Source organism: Cinclus cinclus, chromosome 12, assembly GCF_963662255.1.
Source record: "Cinclus cinclus chromosome 12, bCinCin1.1, whole genome shotgun sequence".
In the NCBI taxonomy this organism is placed as follows: Eukaryota; Metazoa; Chordata; class Aves; order Passeriformes; family Cinclidae; genus Cinclus; species Cinclus cinclus.
The window spans coordinates 305,285-331,348 of record NC_085057.1 but is presented as its reverse complement, the minus strand read 5'-3'; the positions used below and the strand labels follow the sequence as shown (position 1 = coordinate 331,348).

Here is a 26,064-nt window from a genome sequence, read left to right as displayed (position 1 = left end):
GAAACCAAACCCAACCTATCAGGCTGAATTTCACCACCATTAAGAGGACTCTGTCTCACTCATCCAAAAGGAACCCATGATTTCCTCAGTATGGCAACAGAGCACTGGTGTCCCATGCTGTTAAAAGGAGACTTCTATACCCACAAAGAAATAAAGACATCATAAAAAGAACATCAGTAGCCACTCTTCTGTGCGAACAAAACTCAAACAGCTCTGGCACGCTGCAACCCAGCAGTAAGACTGTGCAGGTCTCACTGCTGCAGGAACACCAGCATTGCCACCCTCACCTTCCTTCTGCTGACAGCCTGACACAGCAAAAGACAGTGGCCATTGCAGCTGGAGCCAGGCAATGGCATCAAGCCTCAGCTACATGGGGCAACACAGACGCACCAAGTGCCACAGCCAAGAATGAAGTCTCCTAACCTGAGCCAGGACTGAGAAGGGCAGGGAAGGGATGGGGCACTAAGCACCCTTCTCTGCTACAAGTGTTCTCAGTATGGGGATGCATCCAGCTTGTGTCTTGTTTACATTCTAGAGTATTTCCTTCCTGAAGTTACTCAGTAAAACTGGAAAGAAGACTAATTGCAGGGGTAGGGGCAAATAAGCTTTGATGGAACTTAAAAATTTATGAAGATTAGATGCTCATAGGACCCCTGTAACAAGATGAGAACTCTTTCCAGGACCTCCTTTTCTCTAAAACCAAAAGGTTTTGAGAAAAAATACAGCAGGTGCTAAATTCATTTACAAGGAAAAAACAGAATGCTGCCAAATATTAAGTAATGCAAAACATTAAGTGAGAGAGTGAGAAACTAGCAGAAAATTCAAGTTCCTTTCTTGACTAGAACGTTGTAGAGCCAGTGACTTAATATCCCAATAGCACTCCTGGATCAATAACCTCAGTGATATGAGGCCTCTTGCACAAGGCTTCCTTCCTTAATTCTGTGGCAATTACTAAGTTCCTGCACAGTTGCAAGACCCCAGTCACTTGATCCATACTAATCCCCAAACTGAAACCCATCAGACTGCTCCCACACTTACTGCCCAGGACAAGGGCTGAAGCCACCTGAATGTTCTGCTGGCACGTGCAAATGATGAACCTGTGTGTGATCATAAATGCTGCAATAGCCTAATTGTATGAGGTACCATTTGGGCCAGAAGCACTTTAAACTAATACATTATTCAACATTCATCTTCTAATTTAAGATCCTAGACTTCAAAGTCACTGCACAGAGCTGGAGTTCCCCTCCTCTGTACACACCCATTGGAATAAAGCCAGTTTTGACTATATTTATCTTTTGTAGATTTCCCTCAGAGGATGCTCTGAACAGGATTTGCTTTCTTTTTACTAATCGCAGATTCTTGCCCCAGTTTTAGTCACCGAAAGACAGAAAGCCTTCCCTTTCTCCACACCTGTTTCCAGAAGTACTCAAAATGTTTCCATTAGCACTTAACGGGGTGGGGAATGAGAGAGAGAAAGGTTAATTCACAAATCCTGCATCCCACAGCACTGATGTGAAGTGTGGCCATACTGATGGGACTTTTTATAATCAGTTCAAGCACTAAACCACCCTCAAAGTATGAAGGAAAGACCACAGCAGGCTGAGATGATGCAGCTCAGGACTGGGGCACCAACAAGGGCAGTCCACAGCCAGAGCAGCTATTACTCAGCAGATGCCCCCAGGGACCATGTTGGAGAGGGAAGGGTTGCATGGATGGTCACCCTTCAGGAGGTATCAACACCAAGGACATTTTCCAAGAGCATTCTTGTGATCACTGCTGCATCAAGTCAACTCACCCACAGTAATAATGAAAGTAATCCAACTGCTGCCTGCCAGATTGCATACATGGTTAAACGATGTCTAGTTAGAAATGGATTTCTCAGTATTTACAACCTAGTCGAGGAGAGACTAAACTGTTTGTCTATTCCAGCTACTCATGCGATGACCCAAAGCCTCGCTTTAATCTGTTAGTATTGATTAAGCTCCACTTCCAAACATAGAATGGAAATTTAAAGAATTACATCCAAAGGACATCCAAAACTACACTAAATTTTGTCTCCTTTCCATTTCTCCAGGTACAGAAAAAACTGACAGGTCCAAGATAATTGCCTACACCTCAGTCTGGCATTAGCAAAGGCTCACCAATGGCTGCTGCTTCATGATCATTGGGATCTGCTTCCAGCCACAAGGGAAACCAAGGGGAAAACAAAATTAAACTTCAGCAGACCTGAGACCTGGAGCAAGGACTTTAAACACTTTTAGTCTTGTTTTTTTGATAAGCAATGAATTGGTTAATCTGTTAGGAATCTGCATATAAAACGTAATCCTCCTCCTTCACGATACATAAAATTAAAGACACTTAGCACACTATTCAACATGGCTCTGGCTCAGCAGAAACCACAACCAGGGCAAAATGCCCAGGCTGCATAAAGGATTAAATTTATCTATAAAGCAACATAAAAACTTCAGAGTAATGAAATGGAACATTTCCAAGAAAACTTGGTTTGTCATTTCTCAATATTGCTGGCATGAACATCACCACAGTGTTTGATATTTAAGTCTAACTTTTACACAATACACACACTCTCCAAAAAATGTATTTCTTTTAGTCTTACTGCTCTGTTTTCTCCAATGACAACTTGGTGCAATGACAACAGCTGTGGTTGAAATTGCTTTAATTTTCTTCAAACAGAATTTAATTTGCCAGTTTTCAGTTTTGCTGCAAATCAAATCTGTAAATCAAACTGATTACTTCTGGTTATCATATAAAGCTTTTTGAGCTACCAAACTATATCTTCTCACATTTTGATCTTATTAAAATACTAGGAAAAAAAAATCACAAAAAAACAACCAAAGTTCAAACCACCATAAACATCTTCTCACTCTTCATCAACTATCTTGGTGGGTGAGTTTTGCCATTCAGTGACCAAACTTCATTCAAGTGTCAACACAGACCCACACTGACATGTGGAGCAGGCTGTGTGTCAATCACCACACCTGCAAATGTGAATTTTCCAGGGCACCACATGTGTGAGGCAGGATCTAAGATTTAAGGTTTTGTTTCTGCCTTGCAATGATCCCAAAGTGTTCAGCAAGCACAGGACATGATAGGTTACTGCAGTTTAGCTGACATAGGCTTGTTTGTTAATTCAATAATATACCTGAGGCATTATGCTCACTAAAGTGGTTTGGATAAATTGAATTTGACAGCCCTCCTCCCAGCATAAAAGTGAAACCTCTTCTCTTTAATCCACATTTCCTTCAACTGCTGGAATATGAAGAGCAGAAAATCTGATCCTTCTGGCTTTGTTGGAGAGGTACTGAAGACCCAAATACTTGCAGCTAAGATGACAACACAATAAAAGTGAATTTTAAAAACTAAAGTATTAGCCCTTGACATACAGTAAGTACCATAAACTACCTGAAACCAGATTAACTGTTTTCTTCCTTTTAAATAGATCACTCAACATGTATCCAAGTATTTTAGCCTGACACTGACAATGTCCCCTATAAAAAAAAAATGTAAGAACCCTTCCTTGTAAGCAGCAAAAAATCCAAAAAGCTTATGGTTTTTCTTCTGCTCCCAGATCACCTCTGAATTCTGCCAGTGGCTCTACACACTGGGCTGGCCGCTTTGCAGGCTCCACAAAAGGCTCCCAAATAAAAAGAAAATAGTTTGAATGCTTTTAGTATTTTCACATTTCTTTGTCCCAACAATGCAGCTCTGTCCTCTGGGAAGGAGCGTGCTCAGGGCGAACACAGAGTGTTATTTTCCCCATGCCATCCCCACGGAGCTGCCCCGATGCACGGCGCTGGCCGGGGACTCTGCAGGGACACCCGCAGCACACAGCCTGCTGCAGCCCGGGCCGGGGCATCCCACCGCCCCCAGACCCCCCAGGAGACAGAACCTGCGCCAAACAGAGCCACAAGCACAGGACAGGAGGGGAAAAACTGGGAGCTGAAACCAGCGCTAATGACAGCAGCAGTCCCTGCAGGGACTGCATTTCCTCTGCACCAAGGGGAGGGAGCTCCGGGGGGTTCACCACTGTTTTCTTTGTGAAACACCCGATTTTAGTTGACCAAAATACTTCCATTGAAATATGCAGATAGACTTTCGAAGACCAGCATGTTTCTCTCCTGAAAAAGAGGGTGTTTCCTAGAACTGTCTTACTGTCCGGATAAAAAGCAGCCTTTAAATGCTAAAGAGATCTTAAACACTGTTAAAACTTGTATCAGCCATGTTTCTTCTGATCTTCATATTCCCTGCCGTTCACCGAATCCATACAGGGCACTTTTTGACAAACTCTCCACATTCTGTGCTGTGTGGGAGAAATTCCAGAAGCCTTTGCAGAGGACTCCCATGAGAAAGCCAGACCTCAAAGCTCCCTGGAAAAAATCATCACAACTGGACCATACTCCTGAAAGTCACAGACTTCTGATACTACAAACCTTTTCTAATCACTAAACCATTCAAACCACAGACTCCTTGCATTCATGGGGAGTCTCCCAACGTGCAGTATTTACTGCCACATCCAGAACAGATCAAGCATTTCAAACAAAACCAGCATCTCAACAGTGTAAAGTGGGTTTCCTTATTTTAATGCTGAGCACAAGCTGGACCAGAAACATTGCTTGCTGTGAGGCAACAGCAGCAGAAGAAACCTAAACAACTCTGAGGAGAGGATAGACAGGAGACACTTGATTTCATTCCCTTGGTTTCACAACACACAGCAGCTTGCTGACTGATTTTTTTAAAAGCAAACTCCAGCAGTATCAGCAACCACAAACAGACATGCAAAGCCTGGGTGTTCAGGGTGTTTCAGGGCTCTGCCCAGCAAACCAGCCACATCCACAACCCCAGTAGAGCTGACATCCAAGAAAGCAGAAAGCCCCAGGACGTACGGTTGTGGAGGCAGGCAGCAAGTTCTCCATGCTGAGAGCGCAGTGAGGGCAGCACACAGTGTGAACCCCAGCACCCCTCCACCGGCCAAACATGCTGTACCAAAGCACTATGCTGGCAGAGCCCAGACCCAGCCCTGCCGGGCTGAGCTCTGCCTGCACAAAGCAGGACCTTGTAACACGATGCTGTAGTGCCCTGGGTGTCTTGGCAGGAGCCCCAAATGTGCGTTTGAAAAAGCAACTGCAACCCTGAACAAGTGAGGCATGAATGCACTGCAAGCAGAGCCACGGAGGCTGCTAAAAATACTTCATCCCTGACCCTGTCAGGAACACATCTCAAGTGAGAGTCTAGTTTTCTGAAGAAGAATAAAACCAAAAAGCAAAATAGCTCTGTTGGCAACCATCTTGGAAATTAATTTAAAAATCCAAGTAAAACCCCAACATATTCTTGAACAGGAAAACACCTCACTTTTTTTTTCAAGGGGAATACTGCTGAGTTGAAGGACATACTTTACACCTCTTCTAGACCTCTGGGCCAAGGTGCAACTTCAAGATCTCTTCCTCTGGAACCTGTAAGAGGAGATTGCTGGGGCTCCTGTTACAGGTTAGGGAGTCAACTGCAGACAAATCCAATCCATGCCCTGCTGATGGGGGCATAGACACCTTGTGCATTGTGCAGTCCCATGTGAGAGAGATGAACACCTGTCACCTGGCTAGTATCCTGCAGCGTGTGCCCCGTACCAGTCAGGAACCAGAGGAAAACAGAAGGAGCTGTCAGATTGGAAATGGCTAAAAACCACAGTGCACCTATGCCATCCCTCCAGCAGGACAGCCACGAGGCTCTCGGGGGAGCAGGAGGAAACCACATGCAGAACCACAAAGCACAAGGTGCTGAACAGATCCCAAGCAAGATCCAGGGAAAACACTAAGATGAGGCTTGAACTTCATGCCTAGAGTAAGCACAGCAAACAGACCCTATATGTTTTGAAAAAATCACTGGGTGATGGTCTAGACAATGCATTCTTCTGGGGAAGAAATGAGAGAATGTCCTCTCACAGTACATGCCTTGCATGTAGACAACTGTGTTCACCATCTATTCATAACAGATATGTTATATAGCCCCGAAAAGAAAGTTAAAGAGATGTGAACTTACTCACTAAGCATGTTTTCACATGGGTTATGTTCTGTTAATTACTAATTAGCCAGGCTGGCTCTACCATGGTCATGCAAGAAATGCAGAGGTGAAATCCAAGTCTAAGAGACACTCCACTGCATTTCCCTCACGGTTCCTAGGTCACAAACTCGGACAAGGTACACGTGTATACTTTCTGGACCTGAAGTAACTATCTGCTGAGTAGCAATCTGGCCTGATTATGATGATGCTGTTTCAGGGGAGATCTGCTCTGTCACATGCTGTCCCAAGGGTGGCCCAGCAAGATGCATCCCCCAACACCAACCACTCCCACTGCTGAGCCCTACATTTACCCAGCAGCCCTGCTAAACAGCAACAACTGCAAAGGCCTCTTTTAAAGACAGGACAACGAAAAAGGTGCAAGAACTTCAAAAATACTTAAAAAACCCGGTAGCAACAAGAGATGGTTTTAAAAAGGACAAATCTTGTATTCCTCCTTCTGTCCTCCCCCATTGCCAAAACTTGAGCTTGGTTTTCTGACTTAACTGCTACCTCTTTTGGGCTTATAGTTTTGGGAAATAAATACACTTCCAATTTAGGTAGTGAACATACCTTTTGCTCTGACAGCAGTCCCTATCAGCTGATCAGTAACTATTACCAGTTTTTAAAGGGAACCTTGTCCTATTTTCTTGCTCAGCAAGAGCTTAGGTAGTTTCAGGACTCGTGTTCTAAATCCATACTTGGAGTGTGAGCCTTTGCAGAAGTCACCATAGTAGACAGCTTGCTAATAACCCTACAGTGCATCAGAATTATCATATTATTTCTTCCCTTCACAGTGCATTAAGCTTTTCTTCTGCTGAATATTTGAAAGGCAAGTCCTTTCTTGTGACCACCACCTTTTTTTTTCCTTCACTAAAATTTTAAGTTTTCACCTGTCTCAGTCCAGGTTAACTCAAAGCATGTTCTAAAGTATTGGTAAAAACTATTTCAGGAAGATCTCGTCTAACTCACAGGTTGGTACATTTCTAGGGTTTACTGTAATAATGCATTGATCCCAAGACACATTCATTAATTCGTTCTTTCATTCTTAGTCTCAAGTTACCACATAGGCTCTGCCTAGTATTTGGTCTTGATGACTACTCAAATGGACAGTAAGGTCCCATCTGGGTCACAACAAGGCCACACAGATTGGGTCAGCTCCCCAAATCACCATTAAATGGTATTCACAGCTGCAGCATCCTACCAGACCACCACCAGCTTGGCTGGGACACCAGTCACTAACTGCCCACCAGGACAGCACACTGACAAAACCCCACCTGCACCAACAACAGCTTCTTTGCAAACAAACACTCTCTGCACAGGCTGCTCCAGAAAGGCTTTGTGGCTGCCTGGCAGTGCCATGGACATAACCCAAACTAACAAACATACAAGAATGGGACAAGAGTGAAATTTGTTGCTGTGGCAATTAGCTTCCATTCCTTCTAATCAATATCTTAGAAACAAATGGCAGAGTCTTCCTTGGTCCATGGCTGCTCCTTCCCCCCAGGCAGCACCTGTCCAGCTATCCCAGCTCTCTATCTCTGTCCTGCTCACAGCTGCCATTCCCTGGCCTTTCAGTAACATCACCCAAGAGAAGTGAACAGCTCCAGTAGAGCATGTTTCACTAACCCAGCTCACTGGAACTAGTGTTTGGCAGCTGAACAGTACAGCTGGAGTTACATAGCAAATCCCACCAAAAGCACCATGTCTCTTTTCCAGCTGTGCAATCCTTGTCATTGCTCTCACAGAGGGAATCACGCACAAACACAGCAGGGACAAAGAGGCAGCACTCACTGTCCTGCCTTCTCTGTCCTGACTGCCCCACAACTTTCCCCATCCCAAAACCTGGCCTCAAACTAGGCAATAAAACTTTTCCAAAAGTACCTATCTGTTTTCTGCTTCCTGGGCAACTGTCATTGGTTAGCTGAAAAAAGCTGTTGTAAGACAACAAAGAGTAGCCACAGAGGACAACACTAACCTCAACCAGAAGTCCAGAGCAGTGCATGAAAATTCTCCCTCATAAGCAACTCAGCCAAATAATTGCTGAAAAGTGTCTCCAGTTGTTAAAAATAGTAACAATTTCTGCACTGGCAGATGGAGTTTCAGTCAAAATATCCACTGAGTCACCCGAATAATTAAGTGTTCCTTCTCTATGGCATAACAAAGTATCTAAAGCAATTTACTACCCTTCCTAAAAAATGGGATAGAAACAGCATTTGATAATTTTTCAGCCAAGTAATGAACAATAGCACTGAGCAGCAAACCCCTAGCTGAAATGCTGCCAAGTCATCAACACCATTCTCTACATACAGAGAATTTAATCTCTAAGGTAACTACCTCCTGGAACAGAAAGTCATTTAATCTAGAAATCAGGTTTATTTAGGAGAAAGCAGAAAGAATTCTGGACCAGGAATCCTCAGCGACAAGACAGACCCGAGTTAGACAGAGGGCAGCTGATGGATAGTGAGGTTTTTAAAAAGTATATGTAGGGTTTTTTGAACAGTTACATGTAAAATTCTGTCTTCATGTTAATAGAAACATTGTATTATTGCCCAAACTGTTTGTATTTCACAGAGTCAAGTTTTTCTTTACAACTCTTCTTAGATTCCATAGAATCACAAAATGGTTTGTGTTGAATTGGATCTTAAAGACCATCTAGTCCCAACACCCTGCCAGGGGCCAGCTTCTCTGGGCAACATGTGCCAGGTCCCCATCATGCTCACAGTCAAGAATTTCTTCCCCATCTCCCACCTAACCCTGTCCTCAGTGTGTAGTCATTCCCCCTTGTCCTGTCACCTCATTTCCTGGTCCAAAGGCCCTCTCCAGCTCTCTTGGAGCCCCTTTAGGCATTGGAAGACTGTCCTTCAACACATCTTAATAACTTTTAACACTTTTTCTCCTTAAACTTGGAAGTTAAATATTGTCAAACTTCCCTTTACCTCACTAAAACTATTAATTCTTTAAGTTTAAAAAAATACAAGGTTATATTCCAGATGGATGAATTAACAAAAACATTTTGTAACAAACACAGTAAATGGAAACCTGGCCATGCTGGGCCAGGACATGAGCAGGTAAGAGGAGGATGATCACTGAGCCATGTCCAAGTGTACTAAAATTTTTCCATGAGATGAACTGCAACAAAGGTTCAGGCACAACATCTATAAACTACAGAGCAGCCTGAGCAGTCAGGCTGAGTACACTGCAGCATGCATGTTTGCTAACACTGTAAAGCCCTGGCACTGCAAAGCTGCACAAACTCCACCAAGTGCTCATTCCATGCCACCTCAGTCAGGGCTTCACAGGTTCTGCACAGAGCAGCAGACAAGCAGCTGAGCTGGCACTTGGGTCTCTCTTCTCCCCAGCTTCCCCTAGGCTCACTAAGCTGCCCCACCAGCAGGAGAGGCACATCATCTTCCCAAATCCTTGCAGCCAAGGCCCATGGGAATGAGCCTGGTAGCAACAGGGGAAGCCAAGCTCCTTGGCCTCTGCTGGAGCATGAAGTCCCTGGTCACCCAACCCCATCCAGCTATCAGCATAAACCTGACCATGGCCCCATGAGCACTTCTGCAGCACAGACAGGTAGGGTACACCCAGAAACCCACAGAGACACAGGGCAGCAGCAGCAAAGCAGCACACATAGACTGCACAGTACCTAGTGCACGTGCATTCTCAGTTAAAAGCAGAACAGCATTAAAGTTTATCCCTCTATTACCCTGTTTCCAGCAATATATACATATAACCTGGATTCCCAAAGGATACAGTTTCAATATTTATGAACAGTTAAACAAACATTTGGCTGACTGAATTCCAGCAGCTCTCCAGTGACACCTGCAGCAAGGTCCACTCTGCATTTCTGAGCAGCAGTAGCAAGTTCCGTATTTCCCAAATTTTATCAATATTAGGCTAGCATGAAACCTAGCACAGTCCTGACTGTCAAATATCTAACAAAATAATTAATTCTAGGCTCGTGTTAAAGGATCCTCTTTTGAGTCTTCATAGTTCTCCAGCCTCTGTCAATACAGAGGGATGCTAAGCCCACTGGCACAGGCTGTCAGTGAAGTGCTAAAGTTGACCTACTGTCCCTCACAGCTATCCACAGTTTTTCACACACAATGAATGAAGGAATTCTCATGGTATTTTACATAATAAAACTCTTGAAGACTACGTATAAATTAAGTAGTTAGAGAAGAAATAGAAAGGATCAACATACCTCAATGGTTTTGAGAACATTTGTAACGGAAGAACAAGTGCCCCTCCAAACCAGATGCCACCTACAACCACACTCTCTACATGGGAAGGATTTCCCTTTAAAGCAGATGTTTATAATTTGTTCAGTGTGAAAAACAGCTGAACAACAGCTGATGAGTTCTGAAACCAAAAACCTGCAGCAACCAGCTTTCTGGTTTTGCTAGCCAGCCACACCACAGGCATTTGCTTGGAGAAACCTGTACCGCTGAGGTCACAGAGCTCTGTGGTGCCCACATCCTGCCAGTATTCCATGCAGCATTGTAGGGGAACACCTATCCAGGGACTCCTCATCCGGGTCTGAAAAAACAGGAGATTCAGCCACACTACATGCACTGTGAACTAAACTGTAGTAGCCAAGGAGAACTCCATGCCAGGCAGTTTGCGAACCAATTATTTAAATCTACAACAGCACAATGACTTCTTCGCACAGTCTTCAGCTTTTTTGCTCTCTGCTGGCATGAAAAGCAATATTTTCTTCTCCCTCTTTACTTTTCACACAAGCTAGTAAAATCCTATATTCTTTTTGATGGGCAGAAAAGAAACTTTAGTTCCACTCCAATACAGCAGTTCCACACACTGATGACCCTTGGCCATCAGTTCCACATCAATATTGCACATGCTTTGCAGTTCAGGCTCCAGTGAAACACCCTATCAACCTGAAACTCTTCATTTCCTCTGCTCCTGTTGCCAATGTCAGCCATCTGAAATAATTTATTTCTGATGATAGAAATATTTCTTTCCCCCCTAAGTTTTTGTTCACTATCAACAGGACCCTGGAATCTCACACCACAGGCAGTGGGTCTCAGTGCACTTCTGAGGCAAACACGCCTGAGCAAGCACAAACTGTGCCTGCACGAAGGCTATTCTGTGATAACTGAAGCACTCCTTCAAATTTCCTTTTCTGTGGGAGAAGTTAGTGATTCTAGAATGGAGACTCTTTCAAGTTACAGACCTTCCGAACATGACTTCAGTGTACACAGGCTTCCAAGAGTTTAAGTAAGACCACAAAATGTGCAGATAACACAGAGAAAATATTTTTCTGCAGTCGAACATTTACCAAGGGCAATCCAGGAAAAAACCAAAAACCCTCTTGTAGCAAAACTTCAGTTTGCATTCTGGTGATCTTGAATTCTATTCTTGCTAAGTGTGTGTTCTTTGAATGCCCTATCACAAAGCTCAAACAACAGCACTTATAATACACTGTTAAAATATTTTATTACTCATATTTCTAATCAAAACACAATTTTCTATTTCATGCATACTAAAACCTTCACAGCAAATCATTGAAGGACAATAACCTTGCCTCCTTAGCAATTATTCCTGTCTGTTTTAAATTTTATCAAAGTTGAGAGCTCAAGAAAGGAATATTTTCTATGGTGAAGTCCCTGTTCAAATACCAGTTGATCTCAGGGAGATCCAAACAGTGTCTCAAGTTAGGAAAAAACAAAACAAACAAACAAACCAATAACAAAACCAACCAACTAAACAACCAAAACCAAAAAACCATTTTCCTCCTTTACTTTTCCTGCCCATAGGAGTAGGTTGCTGTAAGGTGAGCAAGTCAGCTTCCTCCACTTCAGGAACACTGGGCAACTATGACTGAAAGAACAGGTGACTCCCTTCTTTGCATAACCAAAATCCTGTGAATGAAACGTCACCCTCTTCTCTGTTCAAACACAACTGTTTACCACTAATGTCTGGTAAGATTTAATTGAGATCACAGTCACATTCTTTGTCCCTAGAGGGAGTCCCAAACTGCGTATCACGCAAATGCTGAGAACTAAATCCTCTCGCGCCCATTATTTCACTTCCTCTGAACTTCCAAGGCCCTCCTCCAGCATAAGGGCTTTTCTGCCCCTTCTGGAAAGGACCTAGTTTATATGTGCATCTTTATCACTGACTGTCACATCCAGAACAGAAAGACTTGCAAAACAAGCGCAAACCCTTCTCTGCCCCTGAAGAAATACCAGCTGAGGAAAAAGCCAGCTGGTTTGTCACAAGGAATTGAGGGGAAACAGGCAAATTCTACACAAGCCAAAATCTCTACAAAGGACCCCTATAGGTAACTAATTCAGAGTAAAGATGCCAACACTTGTAATGCTTCCTCTGATCCCTGATGGAAGGAAACTTCCAATTGTTATTGCCATCCAGCCACACTAAGCACCTATTAAGTATGATGATCTGAAAACTGCCATAAGCTGCAGAACTTCATTATTACAAGGAAAGATGCATTTGTGTAAGATGCATTCCCCTGTAGTCTGTGTTTACAGCCTTTTACATTGTAAGTCTATTTAGCAATGAGCCATTACATGCAATTTGCCAGACCCCCAGCTGGCGTGAATAGGGCTGGATTATTAGTAATGCTTTCTCCACAAAGGGAAGTTCCCAAATCCTACCTCTAACATCTCTGCAGGTATAGTTTTACAGACCCTGCTAATTACCAATGTGAAAGATGCTTCAAGTCTATTCTACTTCCCCACTGTCAAGACATTCACAGAGCTGTTATGCTAACATAGAACAAGCTCCTCAGGAAACCTGATATTCCAGCTTGTTCAATCAGAGGACCAGAAGCTCATTTTCCTTTTGTAAGATGAATGTAATATCTCTGTAACATTTTCCCACATGTTCCTCTGAACAAGATGATGCAGTGGAAGCTTCTTGAGAACCCATAACCCCTAGAGAAGTTAACAGTATTTCTAGTCACTTATCCCACACCAGCACAGCCAGCAACACTTAGAGACCTGTTTGCACATTGCCACCTCTCAGCTTTGTGTAAATAAGCCTTTCACCCTGTACACCATACAAAATATCTGCAGGAATAGATTCAAACCCAAGTAACATGAGGAGTAATACACTGCAATGCTCCAGTTGGCTTGTCTACAACAAGCACTCAAACAGCCAACACAAGTAAATCTAATGCCACCTTTCTCTTAGAAGCAACAGGAAATGTCTGAATAACTGCCCTTGCACTAACTGTGAGAAGTTAGTCCCCTGCATGACCAAAGGGAGAGCACACACCTGAATTATGGTGAGGTGTCCCTGGGACAGAATTGCAGCACACCACAAAGGCTGCAGTGAAAGTGAGCAACCTTCTATCAGATACCCCCAGCAGTAAGTTGCATCACCTCTATCAAGAGAAAAAGGTTAATTTAAAGGTAATCCACTGAGCTACTAAGGTGGCAACAAATATGTCCTTGTAGCTCAGAAAGTCCCATTAGACCCAACTACCCCACTGTCCTTGTTCAGCCATGGGTACAACAATGCCACCCCAGTTCCACAAGCAGGGCAAATTTGAAGAGCCACAGGGAAGCTGTGTGCCTGCTGCTCTGTGAAACATGAGAATCAGGTTGAAATGCATCAAATTTCCAAATCTTCCTCTTACTTCTAACTTTTCCCCACCATTAGGTGTGGCCAAGTTACACTAGATACCAGCTCTAAGGACAGTTTCACCGAGAACTTCGTGACAGTATTAGTAGTGAACAGACACATTTGATCCTGTTGTATCTGCCCCAGGCCACAACTCAGGAGGTAAGAGACCTGAGGAAGCTGGGGCAACACTACAGAAAGAAGTTCTTTTACTTGTGCCAATGACAAGGAGAAATGCAGGCTGTGCCGTCAAACAGAGTCACCCCATCACCTTCATACAGGAGAACTTCTTTCAGCTCAGCTATTCCCAGGCTATTTCAACATAACCTACTGAAGTTTCTCTCCCATAAATAAGATCCACACACACCAGCAGCAACACAGACAGTTCAGATGCTGATAAATCCAGACTGTACTTTAGAGCAGAAGAGTTTGGCCTGAAATTATTAATATTTTAATGTGCTGCTTAAATGTATCAATCACAGTTCACAAAAATTAGTTTTTTGGATAAAGTTTTGTACTATCACCCACACAGTGACGGATTTCTCCATATGCAACACATCAGCAACAGCACTTCTTGAGATCTTCCAAACATTAAAAGATAGAGAGCAGTTTGAACCAAAATACTTTGAAAACACTTTGGATACTTAAGGAGGAAGGGAAAATATGAAAAACACAACAAAACAAAAGGCATGGAGATCTCCCACAGAACCAGAGGATGACAAAGTGAACAAACCAAATTTGGCCGGGGAAGACAGCTGTCAAACCACCCAAAAAAAACACCTATTAAGTATTTTGTCTTTAAGTCTTAACAGTAAAGGTGCAATAAATGATGACTCAAATTTTTAAGAGCTACAGACATTTAAGTTGGCAAACAAACACAGAACTTAAGAAGTAACCCACAAATAACAAACAGTGATTTGGTATATGTGAAATAAGTAGTAATACTTGAAGATTGGTCTGTGTAAGACTTCCTGAAATTCCTGATACAAACTGGTTATCAAATACAAACATTTAATGAATTAAGATACAGTTAAGTGCTTATACAGCCCTCTCCAGAACAGTATTTTAAAGCTGGATAGTCATTATGTAAATAAGAGAAAGGCATTAAATGCACTCATAGAAGGAAGATGGAGACTGGGAAAGCTGAAATGATTTGATGTAAGCCATGCAGTGCAAATTGCTCCATGGAAAACCAGCTCTTGGAGATTAAAGCCTGGATCATGAGGCCATATTTCTCCTTCCTGCATGAAGTCCTACTTTTTTTTTGCCCAAGTTTTTTAAGCACTGGTGGCAGAATTTTTCAGTTTGTAGCTCTCAAATCTTCACAGTCTCATTCTATTTGAAGCCTACACCATTAAATAAGGTTAGAAACTGCAATTTTGACCTTGCAGCTGCATAACACAGGCACACCACATAATAATGCCCGATTTCACACAAGAAGTGGACACACCCTGGTAGCAGGTGCTCCAGGTCCTAAAAAAGGATTTGCTAACTCTGAAGCCTAAGTCAGTGTCCATAAAAAAACCAAGGTTTTCATATAAGAAATACTAATAAAGTTTTGATTTCTTTTTATACAGTCTGGCAGTCATTGCATTTCAGCTGATAAAGGTGTCAGCAAAATTATACATATTTTCTATGCTTTCCTTTCAGCAGATGAAAGGTAGCACTATTTACCTCTCTTCCAAGGACTCCCAACACACAGGGACTTCCCAGTCCCATCTAAAGCACGGTGAGGAGACAGATGCAGTTCTCACCTTACATCCAAACTGAGATAAACATAATCTCTTCCAGTTGTTTACACAACTACACTTTTTATTTTGGTAAACACAAACCAAGCTCTCATTTTCTCCTTCAGTTCACCATACTATAATAGCTGTGCAACTTTTACAATTAAAATACAGAAGTTAAGAATATGTCAGGGCCAGACAATTGTTTAAAGTAGATTTGACAAGACCAGAGCTAATGAAGTGCAAGACACAATTGTGTGAGACAACAGAAAAATGGAGAGAGCCAGAAAAATAAATTGAAAACAGTTCTCCTATGGTAAAAAATCAGTGCAAACATTTTTCCAAATCACCCTGCCCACCTAGATATACAAGGATTAAAATGGAGTTATCCAAATGAGTTCATTTTAAAATATTTTGGCTGCCCTACATAAATAAAGCTTAGCTACAAGGTTCATTAGTAACTAGATCAAGTCTCTTTTGAGTGGAAGATTAAACTCCCGAGTATCTGTGGAGACTACCACTACTTGCAGACACAGCTTGACACGTAACAAAGCAAACCCTTAAAACATGCAGGTTTCACTTTTCCCTGAAATAGCCACATCAGTTTCTTTAAGATAAGGAGATACTAAAAAAATTTTTTTAAAATGTTACAAATTAATTAAAAAGATACAACATTACGGCAAAGCTGTAGCTTTTCCCAAGACAGTTTGCAGGATGTGAATTCTGACCTATTTTAAATGCTGATGACAGCATTTTAAAACCTTTACAAATACACACATGGGGGTGGGAAGGACAGAGAAGAACTTAAATGTAAAGTGAAGATTCAGCTTGCCTTTTAAGAGTCCAATACTGTAACTCCTACATCCAGAGTCTGCTCACTGGGAATAATGTACAAACAATGTACAAACAGGGCTGTGCTGGCAGCTCTAGAACTGTTCGTCCCTGCAGTGTCCTACACAGACTCACTTTTATTCATGGATGGGTTTTTCCAAATGTTTTTCTAACTACACGCCTTGAATTGATTCAGTGACAATCTGCAAGAGTACACAGATCAACTATTCTCCCTCTTAAGGCAGCTTCCTGAAACGAATTCGAACATTTTCAATTATTAAACAGCAAAACATGTACACGGCAAGTCCCTTTGTTCAGGAGCCCCGCTGTCAGTGAGGGCTATTGAGCCTGCACAGGGCAGGGCATCCCCGCAGGTGTGTGGCAGGGACGGCTCACAGCGCTAAGGACGTTGTGCCCAGGACAAAGCACACGTGTGAGCGCTCTCCCAGGACCTGTCGGGCACACCCGTCAGTCCCGCCGCCCCCTCTCGCGTACCCCGGCCCAGCCTCAAAGCTGCGCTGATGCCCGCGAGCGGCACCGCTGCGGTACCGCCGGCCCCGGGCGGACCCCGCCCGCCCCCCGGCCCAGCCTTTGTGTCCGTGCCGGCGCGAACAAAGGCGGAGGGGCTGCCCCCCCGGGCGCGGCTGTGCCGGGACCCGCGGCTCGCACCCACCTTCGAGAGCTGCCTGCGCAGGCTGAAGCGCTGCACCATGGTCCGCGCGGACCGGGCAGCGCGGGGCCCAGGGGCGGCAGCCGGCGGCACTCAGCGGGGGCTGCGCATCCTCGGGCGCCGGGGCCGACACCGTGTCCTGGCCCAGCGCTGCCCCGAGGAGCCCGACACTGGGCTGGGCCGGACAGGACAGGACAGGACAGGACAGGAGAGGAGGGCGCGGCGCTCCCGCCTGCCGCTGCGGGGGGCGGGTACAGCCACACCCGGCACCGCCCAGGCCCGGCCCGGCACCGCCCAGGCCCGGCCCGGCACCGCCCCGGCACCGCCCAGGCCCGGCCGGGCTCTGGCGAACGCTGCGCCCGCCCCGGGGCTCCCGTGAAGGGCGACCCCTGGCCCGGCGCTCCCACCGAGCCCCACCGTCCGCGGGCTCCGCGCCGCTCCCGCTGCCTTCGCACACTGTGGCACGGGAGTGTCAACTCTGTCCCCGGAATCAGCACAGAAGACCCCGTTACAATCACTAGAAAATAGTTCAAAGAAAGTATTTCTCTCTCCCCGCCATAAATACGCAATAAAGATGTGTGGTAAAACAGGTACACTTGCAGTTCTTCAAATGCCTCGACAAGAGTGGCTCTGGGGTCCTGAAAGCGTTCTTCCTCCGCTCACAGCGCTGGTGAGTGAGCGACACAGTACAGTCTGGCAGATCAGGCGCTTGCAGGGCGGCAAGCTGGCTTTGCAATGCTCCGGAGGGACACACACAGTGCCAGCCTGAGCCGGGCAGGGGCCGGCTCTCAACGCATGGGCTCGGGCAGCTGCCACCATGTTCATACACGGAGCAGGTGAACTGAAAACCCCAAACGCAACGAGGAGCTCAAAATCCCTGGAAACAAGTCTACATCTGAAGTAGTCCTGTCTCAGCATTTTAGTTTTGGACTTCTTAGGATTTTATTTCCAACTCATTTTGTAATTGCCTCCTGAATGCAATAGGAAGGGCTTCCTTTTTTTCTACTACACTGAAATGCACGTGGCATTGATCACTCCAGTACATGGCCTTACCTACACAGGAAAATAGTTTCTCAATAACTATCAGCAAAACTACTGGATAAGGAATAGCTCCCATGCCAGAACCTGTCCCTGATGAGTCTTGGCTCAGTATCAGTGCTGGATTATCCTGGGCTGCTCACTCTCCTCAGGCCTTAGGTTCACTGGGTAACAAGTACTGGCACAGCAGCTAAAAGGGACCCCATTGCATGCTCCAGCTATGACAAATCTGGGGCCCCAGATAGCATGGTATGTATGGTTATGGTGTGTACCTGGCTTTTGGGACTCAGTTTTGTGTTGACTCCATACAAAATCCCTTCCAACAGCAGGTACTAGGCAAGTACAGTTCACTGCCATGCATGATTGCATAGTCTTGTAGAAAAAGGAAGGTGCCTTAAGGCCAGAATATTAGTCCTGTTAAGGAAAATGTTTCTAGCCTATTTTTAAAGTCATCAGGTGATCAGAACATTAGAGATAGAGGAAACATTTGCAGTTGGGCCATGGAAGGTTATGAGAAGGGTCAGTGTGGTTCTTTAAATAGACCTTGAAGCTACAAGAAGATTAAACAGAGGTGTTTGTTTTATAACTGTCATCCAAAAGTAACATCAATAGATGCATTTTTCAGCACTGAAATTCCAGCTGTGAAACAAGAGCAGGATTCAGTAGCATTCTGCCCAGACAGGGGTAACTCAGGGATATTGAATGCAGACATGTTCTATACAGGGGAAGCATTCCTTGCCAGAAAACCTGGAACTCCTTTTCAAAATGCTCTCTTTTTTTTGAGATATATAGGAAGTACCTTACCCAGTTACCAGGCCTCAGTTTTGTGATGATCACAGAGAGGTGACAGCACAGAAAACTAAAGGGACTGGAACAATAGAAATACCTCCTTGCACTGGCAGATGAGACACCAGATGCTCAGGGGATTCTGCATCTAGCAGCTGCATCCTCATCCTCCCTGAAATGGGTCAGTACTTCTTGTTCTGCAGTTGGTCTATATTCAGAAGCCTCATGCACACCGTTGAATTCCTACTGCAGAAAATCCATACTACCACCTTGAACAGCCTGTGTGCCAGGAAAGCTCATGTGTCTACTGCTGCAGAGACCAACAGGGCAAGTGTGTGTGAGATGAGACTGAGAGCGCAAGCGTAAGAGTGTGTGAGATTGCGTGCGAGTGTGAGAGCGTGAGCATGCAGGCAGGCAGTCAGTGATGCAGTGTGGGAGTCCACTACAGCACTGGAGTAAAACGCTGGAGCCTAGGCAGCCACAACAGCCAGTTGGCCCTGTCACTTTATCTGCTGCACCTAAAACCTCCCTGCTTCCATGCTGCCTGAGAGCAGATACCAATGGCTCTGGGTAATCAGTCTCTCCCCCTCTGTGCCTAAGGTCCTGAGGACTACCTGGTACCTGCACTGTCCTGCACCTGGGACACAGGGTGCCTCATTTCCTCCACAGACACTCAGCTCTCCCTTCCCCACAGGCTCCTGTGGCTCAGAGTTTGGGTCAGAGAGATATAGATGAGGAATGGAGTCATCTTGGCTGGGATATAATCCACATCAGACTGAGATGGGACTGCCAGATTAGCAAAATTGATGATAGCAACATCCTCCTTTGTGTTTGGAGCTAAGGCCTCAAATTCATCATTTCCAAACTGATGCTTATGATCTTCAGAGTTAATTAATGACTCTTTCTCTGAACACATGCAGCTCTTTGCCTTAGTCCCCCATTGATTGGACATTGTCACTTTTTTCTCCTAATAATATCTTTCCTACAGCAATTCATTCCTACTTAACTGCTGAATTCTTCCGTTTTTATTCAGGAATATGATGGAGAAAATCTAGATTCTAGTAAAAGGCACCAAATTTTATTTTCAAATTTAAAATTAATTTGACATAATGAACTACTGCCTCTGCCTGACATCCTTTCATGAGAACACAAAACACAAACAGAATTAATGCTCACTACAAAATATCTTGTAACTGGTTTTGTTAAAAAAAAATGCTCAGTAGAATTATTTGTTTTAATATCCCTCTCATGGAGATCTTCCACAGCTTTTCACTTTTCACAGTTTTGAAAAAAAATATCTTTTAGCACCATATAAAGCTAGAAGAAATATGTATGTATGAATGCTACATCAATGCTTGACACATGTAAATGAACATGAATCTATCTGTCTGATACCCTCTTACATAGAGATCTTTGGAAATAACCAAAAGGAGAAACATATTTTTTTACTGCAGAAGGTTTGGAAGATTAAAATTTCATGTCTTGAAATCTACACTTCCTTAGGATCAACCCTTTCAGCTTCTTTGATATATATTCCAAAATAAAACACAGATGCCTCAGTGTTCTGGATTCATTACAGTGAACCCCAGGTCTTTGCATACAGCAGGGTATGGGCTGCTGCAGGATACAGGTTGAGTGTCCTCTTTGAGTTCCCTCCCCCCCGTTATCAAACTCTCCCCCGTTATTATCAAACTCTCCCCCATTCCCACGCGCGGCCCCGCGGCGCCCCCTGCGGGCCAGAGCCCGGCTGTGCGGCCCGAGCGCCCGGGAGCTGAGGGCAGGGCAGAGCTCGCCGCACCTGGTCAGAACACACCCGCACCTGGTCCTGTCACTGAGTGGAGGACATTTCACTCACCATCTCATTCCACCCCACTGCTGTGGGCAGGGACACCTTCCACTAGACCAGGTTGCTCCAAGACTCGTCTAACCTGACCATGAACTCTTACAGGTTTGGGGTATAGCAAATCCCTTCACACTTAAGGATCACCAGAAACTTACATATTTAAAAGATGCCACGTCCTCCCAAGAAAATTCTTATCAAGTTCACAAATGAAGTTGATTGAGAGGGAAACAGAAGCCTATATCCCCTACTGCAGCACCTTGGCTGCTGACAGGGGCTGCAGCCACCAGCAGCACAACTTTGCTTCTCAGAGTTCCCAACACTGTTAACCCAGCCCTCCATGTCTGCTATAGTTTAGGCAGTCTTACTTCGGGTAAGACTCACCTGTCCTGCCCACATTCCATGCTGACAGAAAATGGAACATGGGCATAGCATTGCTTAGAGTAACAATTACTTCAGTTTTTTTCAGGGACCATATTTCTGTTCCTGGCCAGCACCAGTCTGCTGCTCGAATATGGCAGATTTCCACCTCTCATCAGGAAAGTCTCGGCATTCTCATAGTTGTAAAATATTTGAACATGTCCCAGCAAAATATCCTTCCTTCCAGCACACCATTTGGAACTGGGAGATTAGATTAGCTCTTTTATTCAGGACTTCCATCTGCAAACTGCACAAGGCAGATAAACATATCCAACAGTGCCACAACCCTGCCTGATCCCAGCACCATGGCAGACTGTCATGGTACCACTCAATGTCTCTCCTCTCTGCCACCCACTTCCTATGTGGGTTACTGCAAAGCAAAAGCCCAAGTTTGATTATTTTAACATTAATTTCCAACTAAATTACACTCAGAATTACTATATAACTGTTTCAGAAAGCACTCATGGCAACTTTGCAAAAAGGATGGCAAATAAGATAAATACCACAGTCAAATCTACAATTAGAAATTACTTTAAATGTTTTTGAGTTGCCATGGAATTTGATATTAGCACAGTAACTATCACAGAGTGTTGGTACAGTGAATAACAGGCAAACAAAGCATTATCTTTAACTTTGGTGACATCTCTGCCGTTAAAGACAATAGGGATGAAGATGGTTCTGCTCCACTCCAATGGCTCAAAAGCACAATTTTATTGAAATTTACTCCAGTCCTAAGTGAGATTTGGTGATGATCTTGGATGCTATTCTACTGTGGAAGATGAGGACAAGTCAAAAACATCCGTGACGCATCTGCAGTGGCTCTGCTACCTGCTGCAGCACACATGGATCTCCAGAGCTTGTTCGATCATGGCTGAACCAGGTCAGCAGAAGATGTAGGTAGCACTGAGTTTTAACAGCACTGCCTACAGAAGGTTACATTTGCAGCCTTATAATCGAGCAACCAAGTAACCTCCAAGTGAAGGACTCCTATTTTTGGTAACTCCAGGTGATAACACCTCCACCCTGCCCAGAACAACATCACCAACTGTAGGACCCGAGGAACACTGGAAGGGTGAGTGTAAACTGAGGGAAGGGACTATAAAATAAGAAGTGTGTGTATAACATTTTAACATCAATAATATTTTTCCTTCTGTAAAAAAATTACATCTGGACTAATAATGACGAGATCCTTCAGATTTCAGTTATATTAAAATTAAATTATTGGCTCTCCTCATATAGAGAGAATGTGTGTATCCTTTGCCCACAAACAATACTTTGGGCCTAATACTCCTCTCTGCTGCACAAAGATCACTGCTCCCAGAGAGGGAAAACAATGCCAGGTGCAGAATGGGCTTCTGGAGCAATTAAGCAACTGAACACTAACTTGTGAGCTTGTGAAATAACCCTCAGCCTACTCCTGATCTATCTCAACTTGCCATTAAGCCACGCCAGCGATCTGCCAGTATCTTATCCTGCTGCAAGACACAAACAGTGCAGCCCTAGCACCCTGCACAGCACGAATGCTGGGCTGACTTTCCCTCTGGGAGCAGAGCGGCCCAGGCACACGGGAGCCAGAGCTGCCCTGGCCACAATGACAGAAACCCATTCCAATATGCTGGGATCCCAGATCTGCGGCTCCAGGGGTGTACAGCAACACTTTTAAGAAAGAGATAAATTCCTACTGTCCTGAAATGCTCTTTGTGCACTGTCCATCGAGGTTCCTGAACACCTGGCTGCTAGGGCAGTTCCTGCTTCACCCTCCCAAACGAGTACAAGTTCTCCCTTCATAGGAATTGTGCAAGTTGGTGCTGGTTGAACATGATTCAGCTGCAGATGCTGAAAGCGAAATAAGTTTTAGCACTTCCAGTCCCTTACAGCCAAAACTACAAAATGTTTTACTTCAATCAGTTACCAAAAAAAATTACCAAATGCTCATCACCAATGTAATGTAAGCTGAACAGGAGAGCCAACACTAGAGTATACTGCTAAGATTGGTTGCTCTTTGGGGAAATGGGTTAAAGCCAAAGTCATCTTTCAGAGATCCAGAACATACGGTTCGTAGCCACAGTAGACCTTCCACATGGTTTTAATGTTATTAAAAACTTTAACTTTTGCCTTTTCACAGGTGCTTGTCCCAGATGTATTGCACTGTGTTTAGGACAGAAGATTTTGCCAAAAGTTTCTGGCAAATAAGTTACCATAATACTATTTACAATTGGAGAGAAATTGTTCATTCTTTCACAACTGTGCTACATATACTGAGAGGATGGCACCTTGCTGCCTTGTTTATGCTACATGCAGTGTGTAGACCAGTGTGAGCACTTGGAAGGAGTAAGTAAGTAATTAAGAAAAGCAAGTTTATTGCTAGTAGGTTTTTGATACCCATGGAATCGACAATCTTGAAAGTATTGATGAAGCTGTAATCTGAAGACTATAAACTTATGACAAAAGTATATGTAGTAATTTTCTAAAATGTGGATATTAACAGAATATAGATTTGATAACCAAAATCCAAAGATATCTGAAATATTTATTGTCAAAAAGATATTTGAAAACTTATTGTCAAAACTGACTAGTGGATGAGGACATGTGAAGTTCTGCCAGGATACAGTAGGACTGAATTTAACAGAGCCTTCAAAAGCTGCTCTATGAGAATCCCACCACAGGGCAGTAAATCCTTTCTCTCATCATTCCTGCAGCCCTAAGACAAGCAAAAGGCAACCTGAAAGTGTCTGGCCCTACAGAGGCAAAAAACTGCAAATCTACCAAATGACTTCATACTAAATTAATCCAAGTTGGTCTGTCTTCTCAGTGATGCCAGAAGGTGTCAGCCAAACGCTTCCACCAAATATTCCAAACCAATTCCCTGTTCAGAACCTGGACTGAATAACCTGACTTCACTGCAGGTCATGCTCCATCACTAACACTGCTGTCATGCCCACGTGACAGCAAATCACACAGGGACCTCAGCAATAAAAATCCCAATGAATGAGACCCCACAAGGCCAGGTGCCACGTCCTACATGTGGGTCACAGGTATGGACAAAAGTGCATGTGGACACAACTGCTCACCAAAGTACCAGTAATTTCGTATCTCTCAAACATCAATATTGTTCTGGTCTTGACACATAATTAATTATCCCAGACAAAGCTCTGTAAGTACGTGATACCCAAATGAGATACGTGCAGGCTCAATCATTTTCAAACAACCAACAATCCTGATTTTCTCAGCTCAGTGGGTTGCCTCTACAAGAAAAGATTTATGCAAAAATATTTACACTACTTGAAATAAAAGCCCAAGTGAAGTATCTCAGTAAGATTTTAATTATTATACTTTCAGTGCTATGGAAATCTCATTTCTCAGCTTCTATACAAAGCCTAACAACATGTGGCAGGATTATTACACATGCAAATATATGTAAATGAGATATTCAGAAAAATCCGATCTGTTGTTTTGGGATAACATTTTACTCTTCTATTTCAACAATAAATTGAGAAAACAGAGAACAATAATGCGAACTAAAAACATTTTGTGTGTGGAGTATTATTAAGAATTTTTTCTCCCTTATGCAACTAAGTACTCAATGTCCCTCATTCCCACTGAGAGTGGAGAACCTCAGCACCAAAGAATCTGGCTCATCCAAAACTCATTATTCTGCAGAACCATACAAACATGAGTTAACACAATGTCAACCCATTTACAAGCCAAGTTACAACAGCACCAGAGTTTCCCACCTTTACCTGAAAGGGAGTATCACAGTCCTTGCTAAACTCTTAACAGCTGTTCCAGGCTTAACCCTCATAAACCAGTGCTTAAAGCAGAGACTGTACTATGCTTCTGTTGTATGGTAAGAGAACCTCTAAAGTCTCTGAACAGCCCGAGCAGGCAGCTCTGTTGCCTCTGAGCCCCAGTGCCAATGCAGCAACACTCCAGCCTGGCTCCAGCACCCAGGGTCCAACCTTGGCCCGGGAGCTTTGCAGAACAGACAAGAAATAAAGACTCCTGTCTCCAAAACTTTGCAGCATCCACACATAAAACATGGGCAGGGAAAAAAAATGCCAACACCTAACCAACCCAACCCCCCACTTCAGTTAACGATACGTTTTGAGGATATCACTCTCCTAAGCTTTCCGGCACTGTGTTCAGTGGGGGAGGCTGTGTGTGTGTATGTGTGTAATGGGGTTATAGACATGAAAAGGAAACTATAGGTGAATCTAATCAGGAGACAGATGGAAACTGACCCTGCCACATGAAATAAGCAGGATGGGGAAAGAGGAAGCTCCTGAAAAAGGAAGAGTGAGGCCTAAGAAGATACCTGACATGCCAGAAACTCCAGATCAGGAGCAAAAAACACACATTGGTTACAGCTATTCTTAAAAATGCAACATAAATGACAAAACAGTGCCCAGTGCATGAAGAAAGACTATTTACATCTTGCTCATATAGTTGGAACAAAGACACCAGGAAAAAAAGGGGTGAAAAAATGGTGATGGGGTAGGAGCTTTCAGAGGATTAAACAGTCCAAGACAGAACAGAGGCAAGAAAAATGAATATCAATAACATATCTGTTCAGCAACTTTTTCTTGCACACAGTACTCTGCATGTGACACAGGCAGAAGGGGACTCTGAGGAGCAGGATAGAGAATCCAGCTCCTAAAGCTTCCCTGCTCTGAGCCCTGCCCTTTTACAGGTGCCCCATTCAGGGGCCTGAGTTTCTTAGTATCCTAAGGAATTTAATTACAAAATTTCCTCCTGCACTTTTGCAATTTACTTCGTGGACATGGCCAGGCTGACAAGAGTTTTTTTTTCTTCCTTTTCCAAACTGCTCAGACACAGCATCAACTGTTAAAAAGCAGACATAAAAGGATCAAGCAGAACCAACCCAACAAGCAAATAAATCACAAGCTTTAGCCAAGCTCAATACAGCTCATGTAGGCAGTGTCAAGCATAAACTCCAATCACTGTGCAGCCTCGCTGCAGGATGAAGCTCAGGGCTTGACTCCACAAAATATGAAGATATGGAAATAGTATGGATGTGTTTAATAGGTCTTAAGCTTCAGGAGTAAGCT

General features: G+C 43.9%; 2 protein-coding genes across 7 annotated transcripts in view; both read right to left on the bottom strand.

Annotated features, from left to right (window-relative positions):
• SEC13 (SEC13 homolog, nuclear pore and COPII coat complex component) overlaps positions 1-26,064 on the bottom strand; it is a 225,499-nt gene that overhangs the window by 179,538 nt on the left and 19,897 nt on the right. The gene's annotated exons all lie outside the window — the stretch shown is intronic.
• The window catches only part of TMCC1 (transmembrane and coiled-coil domain family 1), a 50,633-nt gene that overhangs the window by 20,762 nt on the left and 3,807 nt on the right, over positions 1-26,064 (bottom strand). The window contains exons 2-3 of one of the 6 annotated variants that reach the window (XM_062500672.1): positions 19,373-19,388; positions 15,134-15,156 (exon numbers count right to left, since the gene is read on the bottom strand). The exons of 2 other annotated variants lie outside the window; for them this stretch is intronic. In XM_062500672.1, the coding sequence (XP_062356656.1) occupies positions 15,134-15,156; positions 19,373-19,388 (39 nt within the window). Of the gene's footprint in view, positions 1-1,822; positions 1,829-15,133; positions 15,157-19,372; positions 19,389-20,130; positions 20,134-21,915; positions 21,919-26,064 lie in introns of all 6 variants that reach the window. 3 more of the 6 variants (XM_062500676.1, XM_062500675.1, XM_062500673.1) reach the window with 3 other exon arrangements.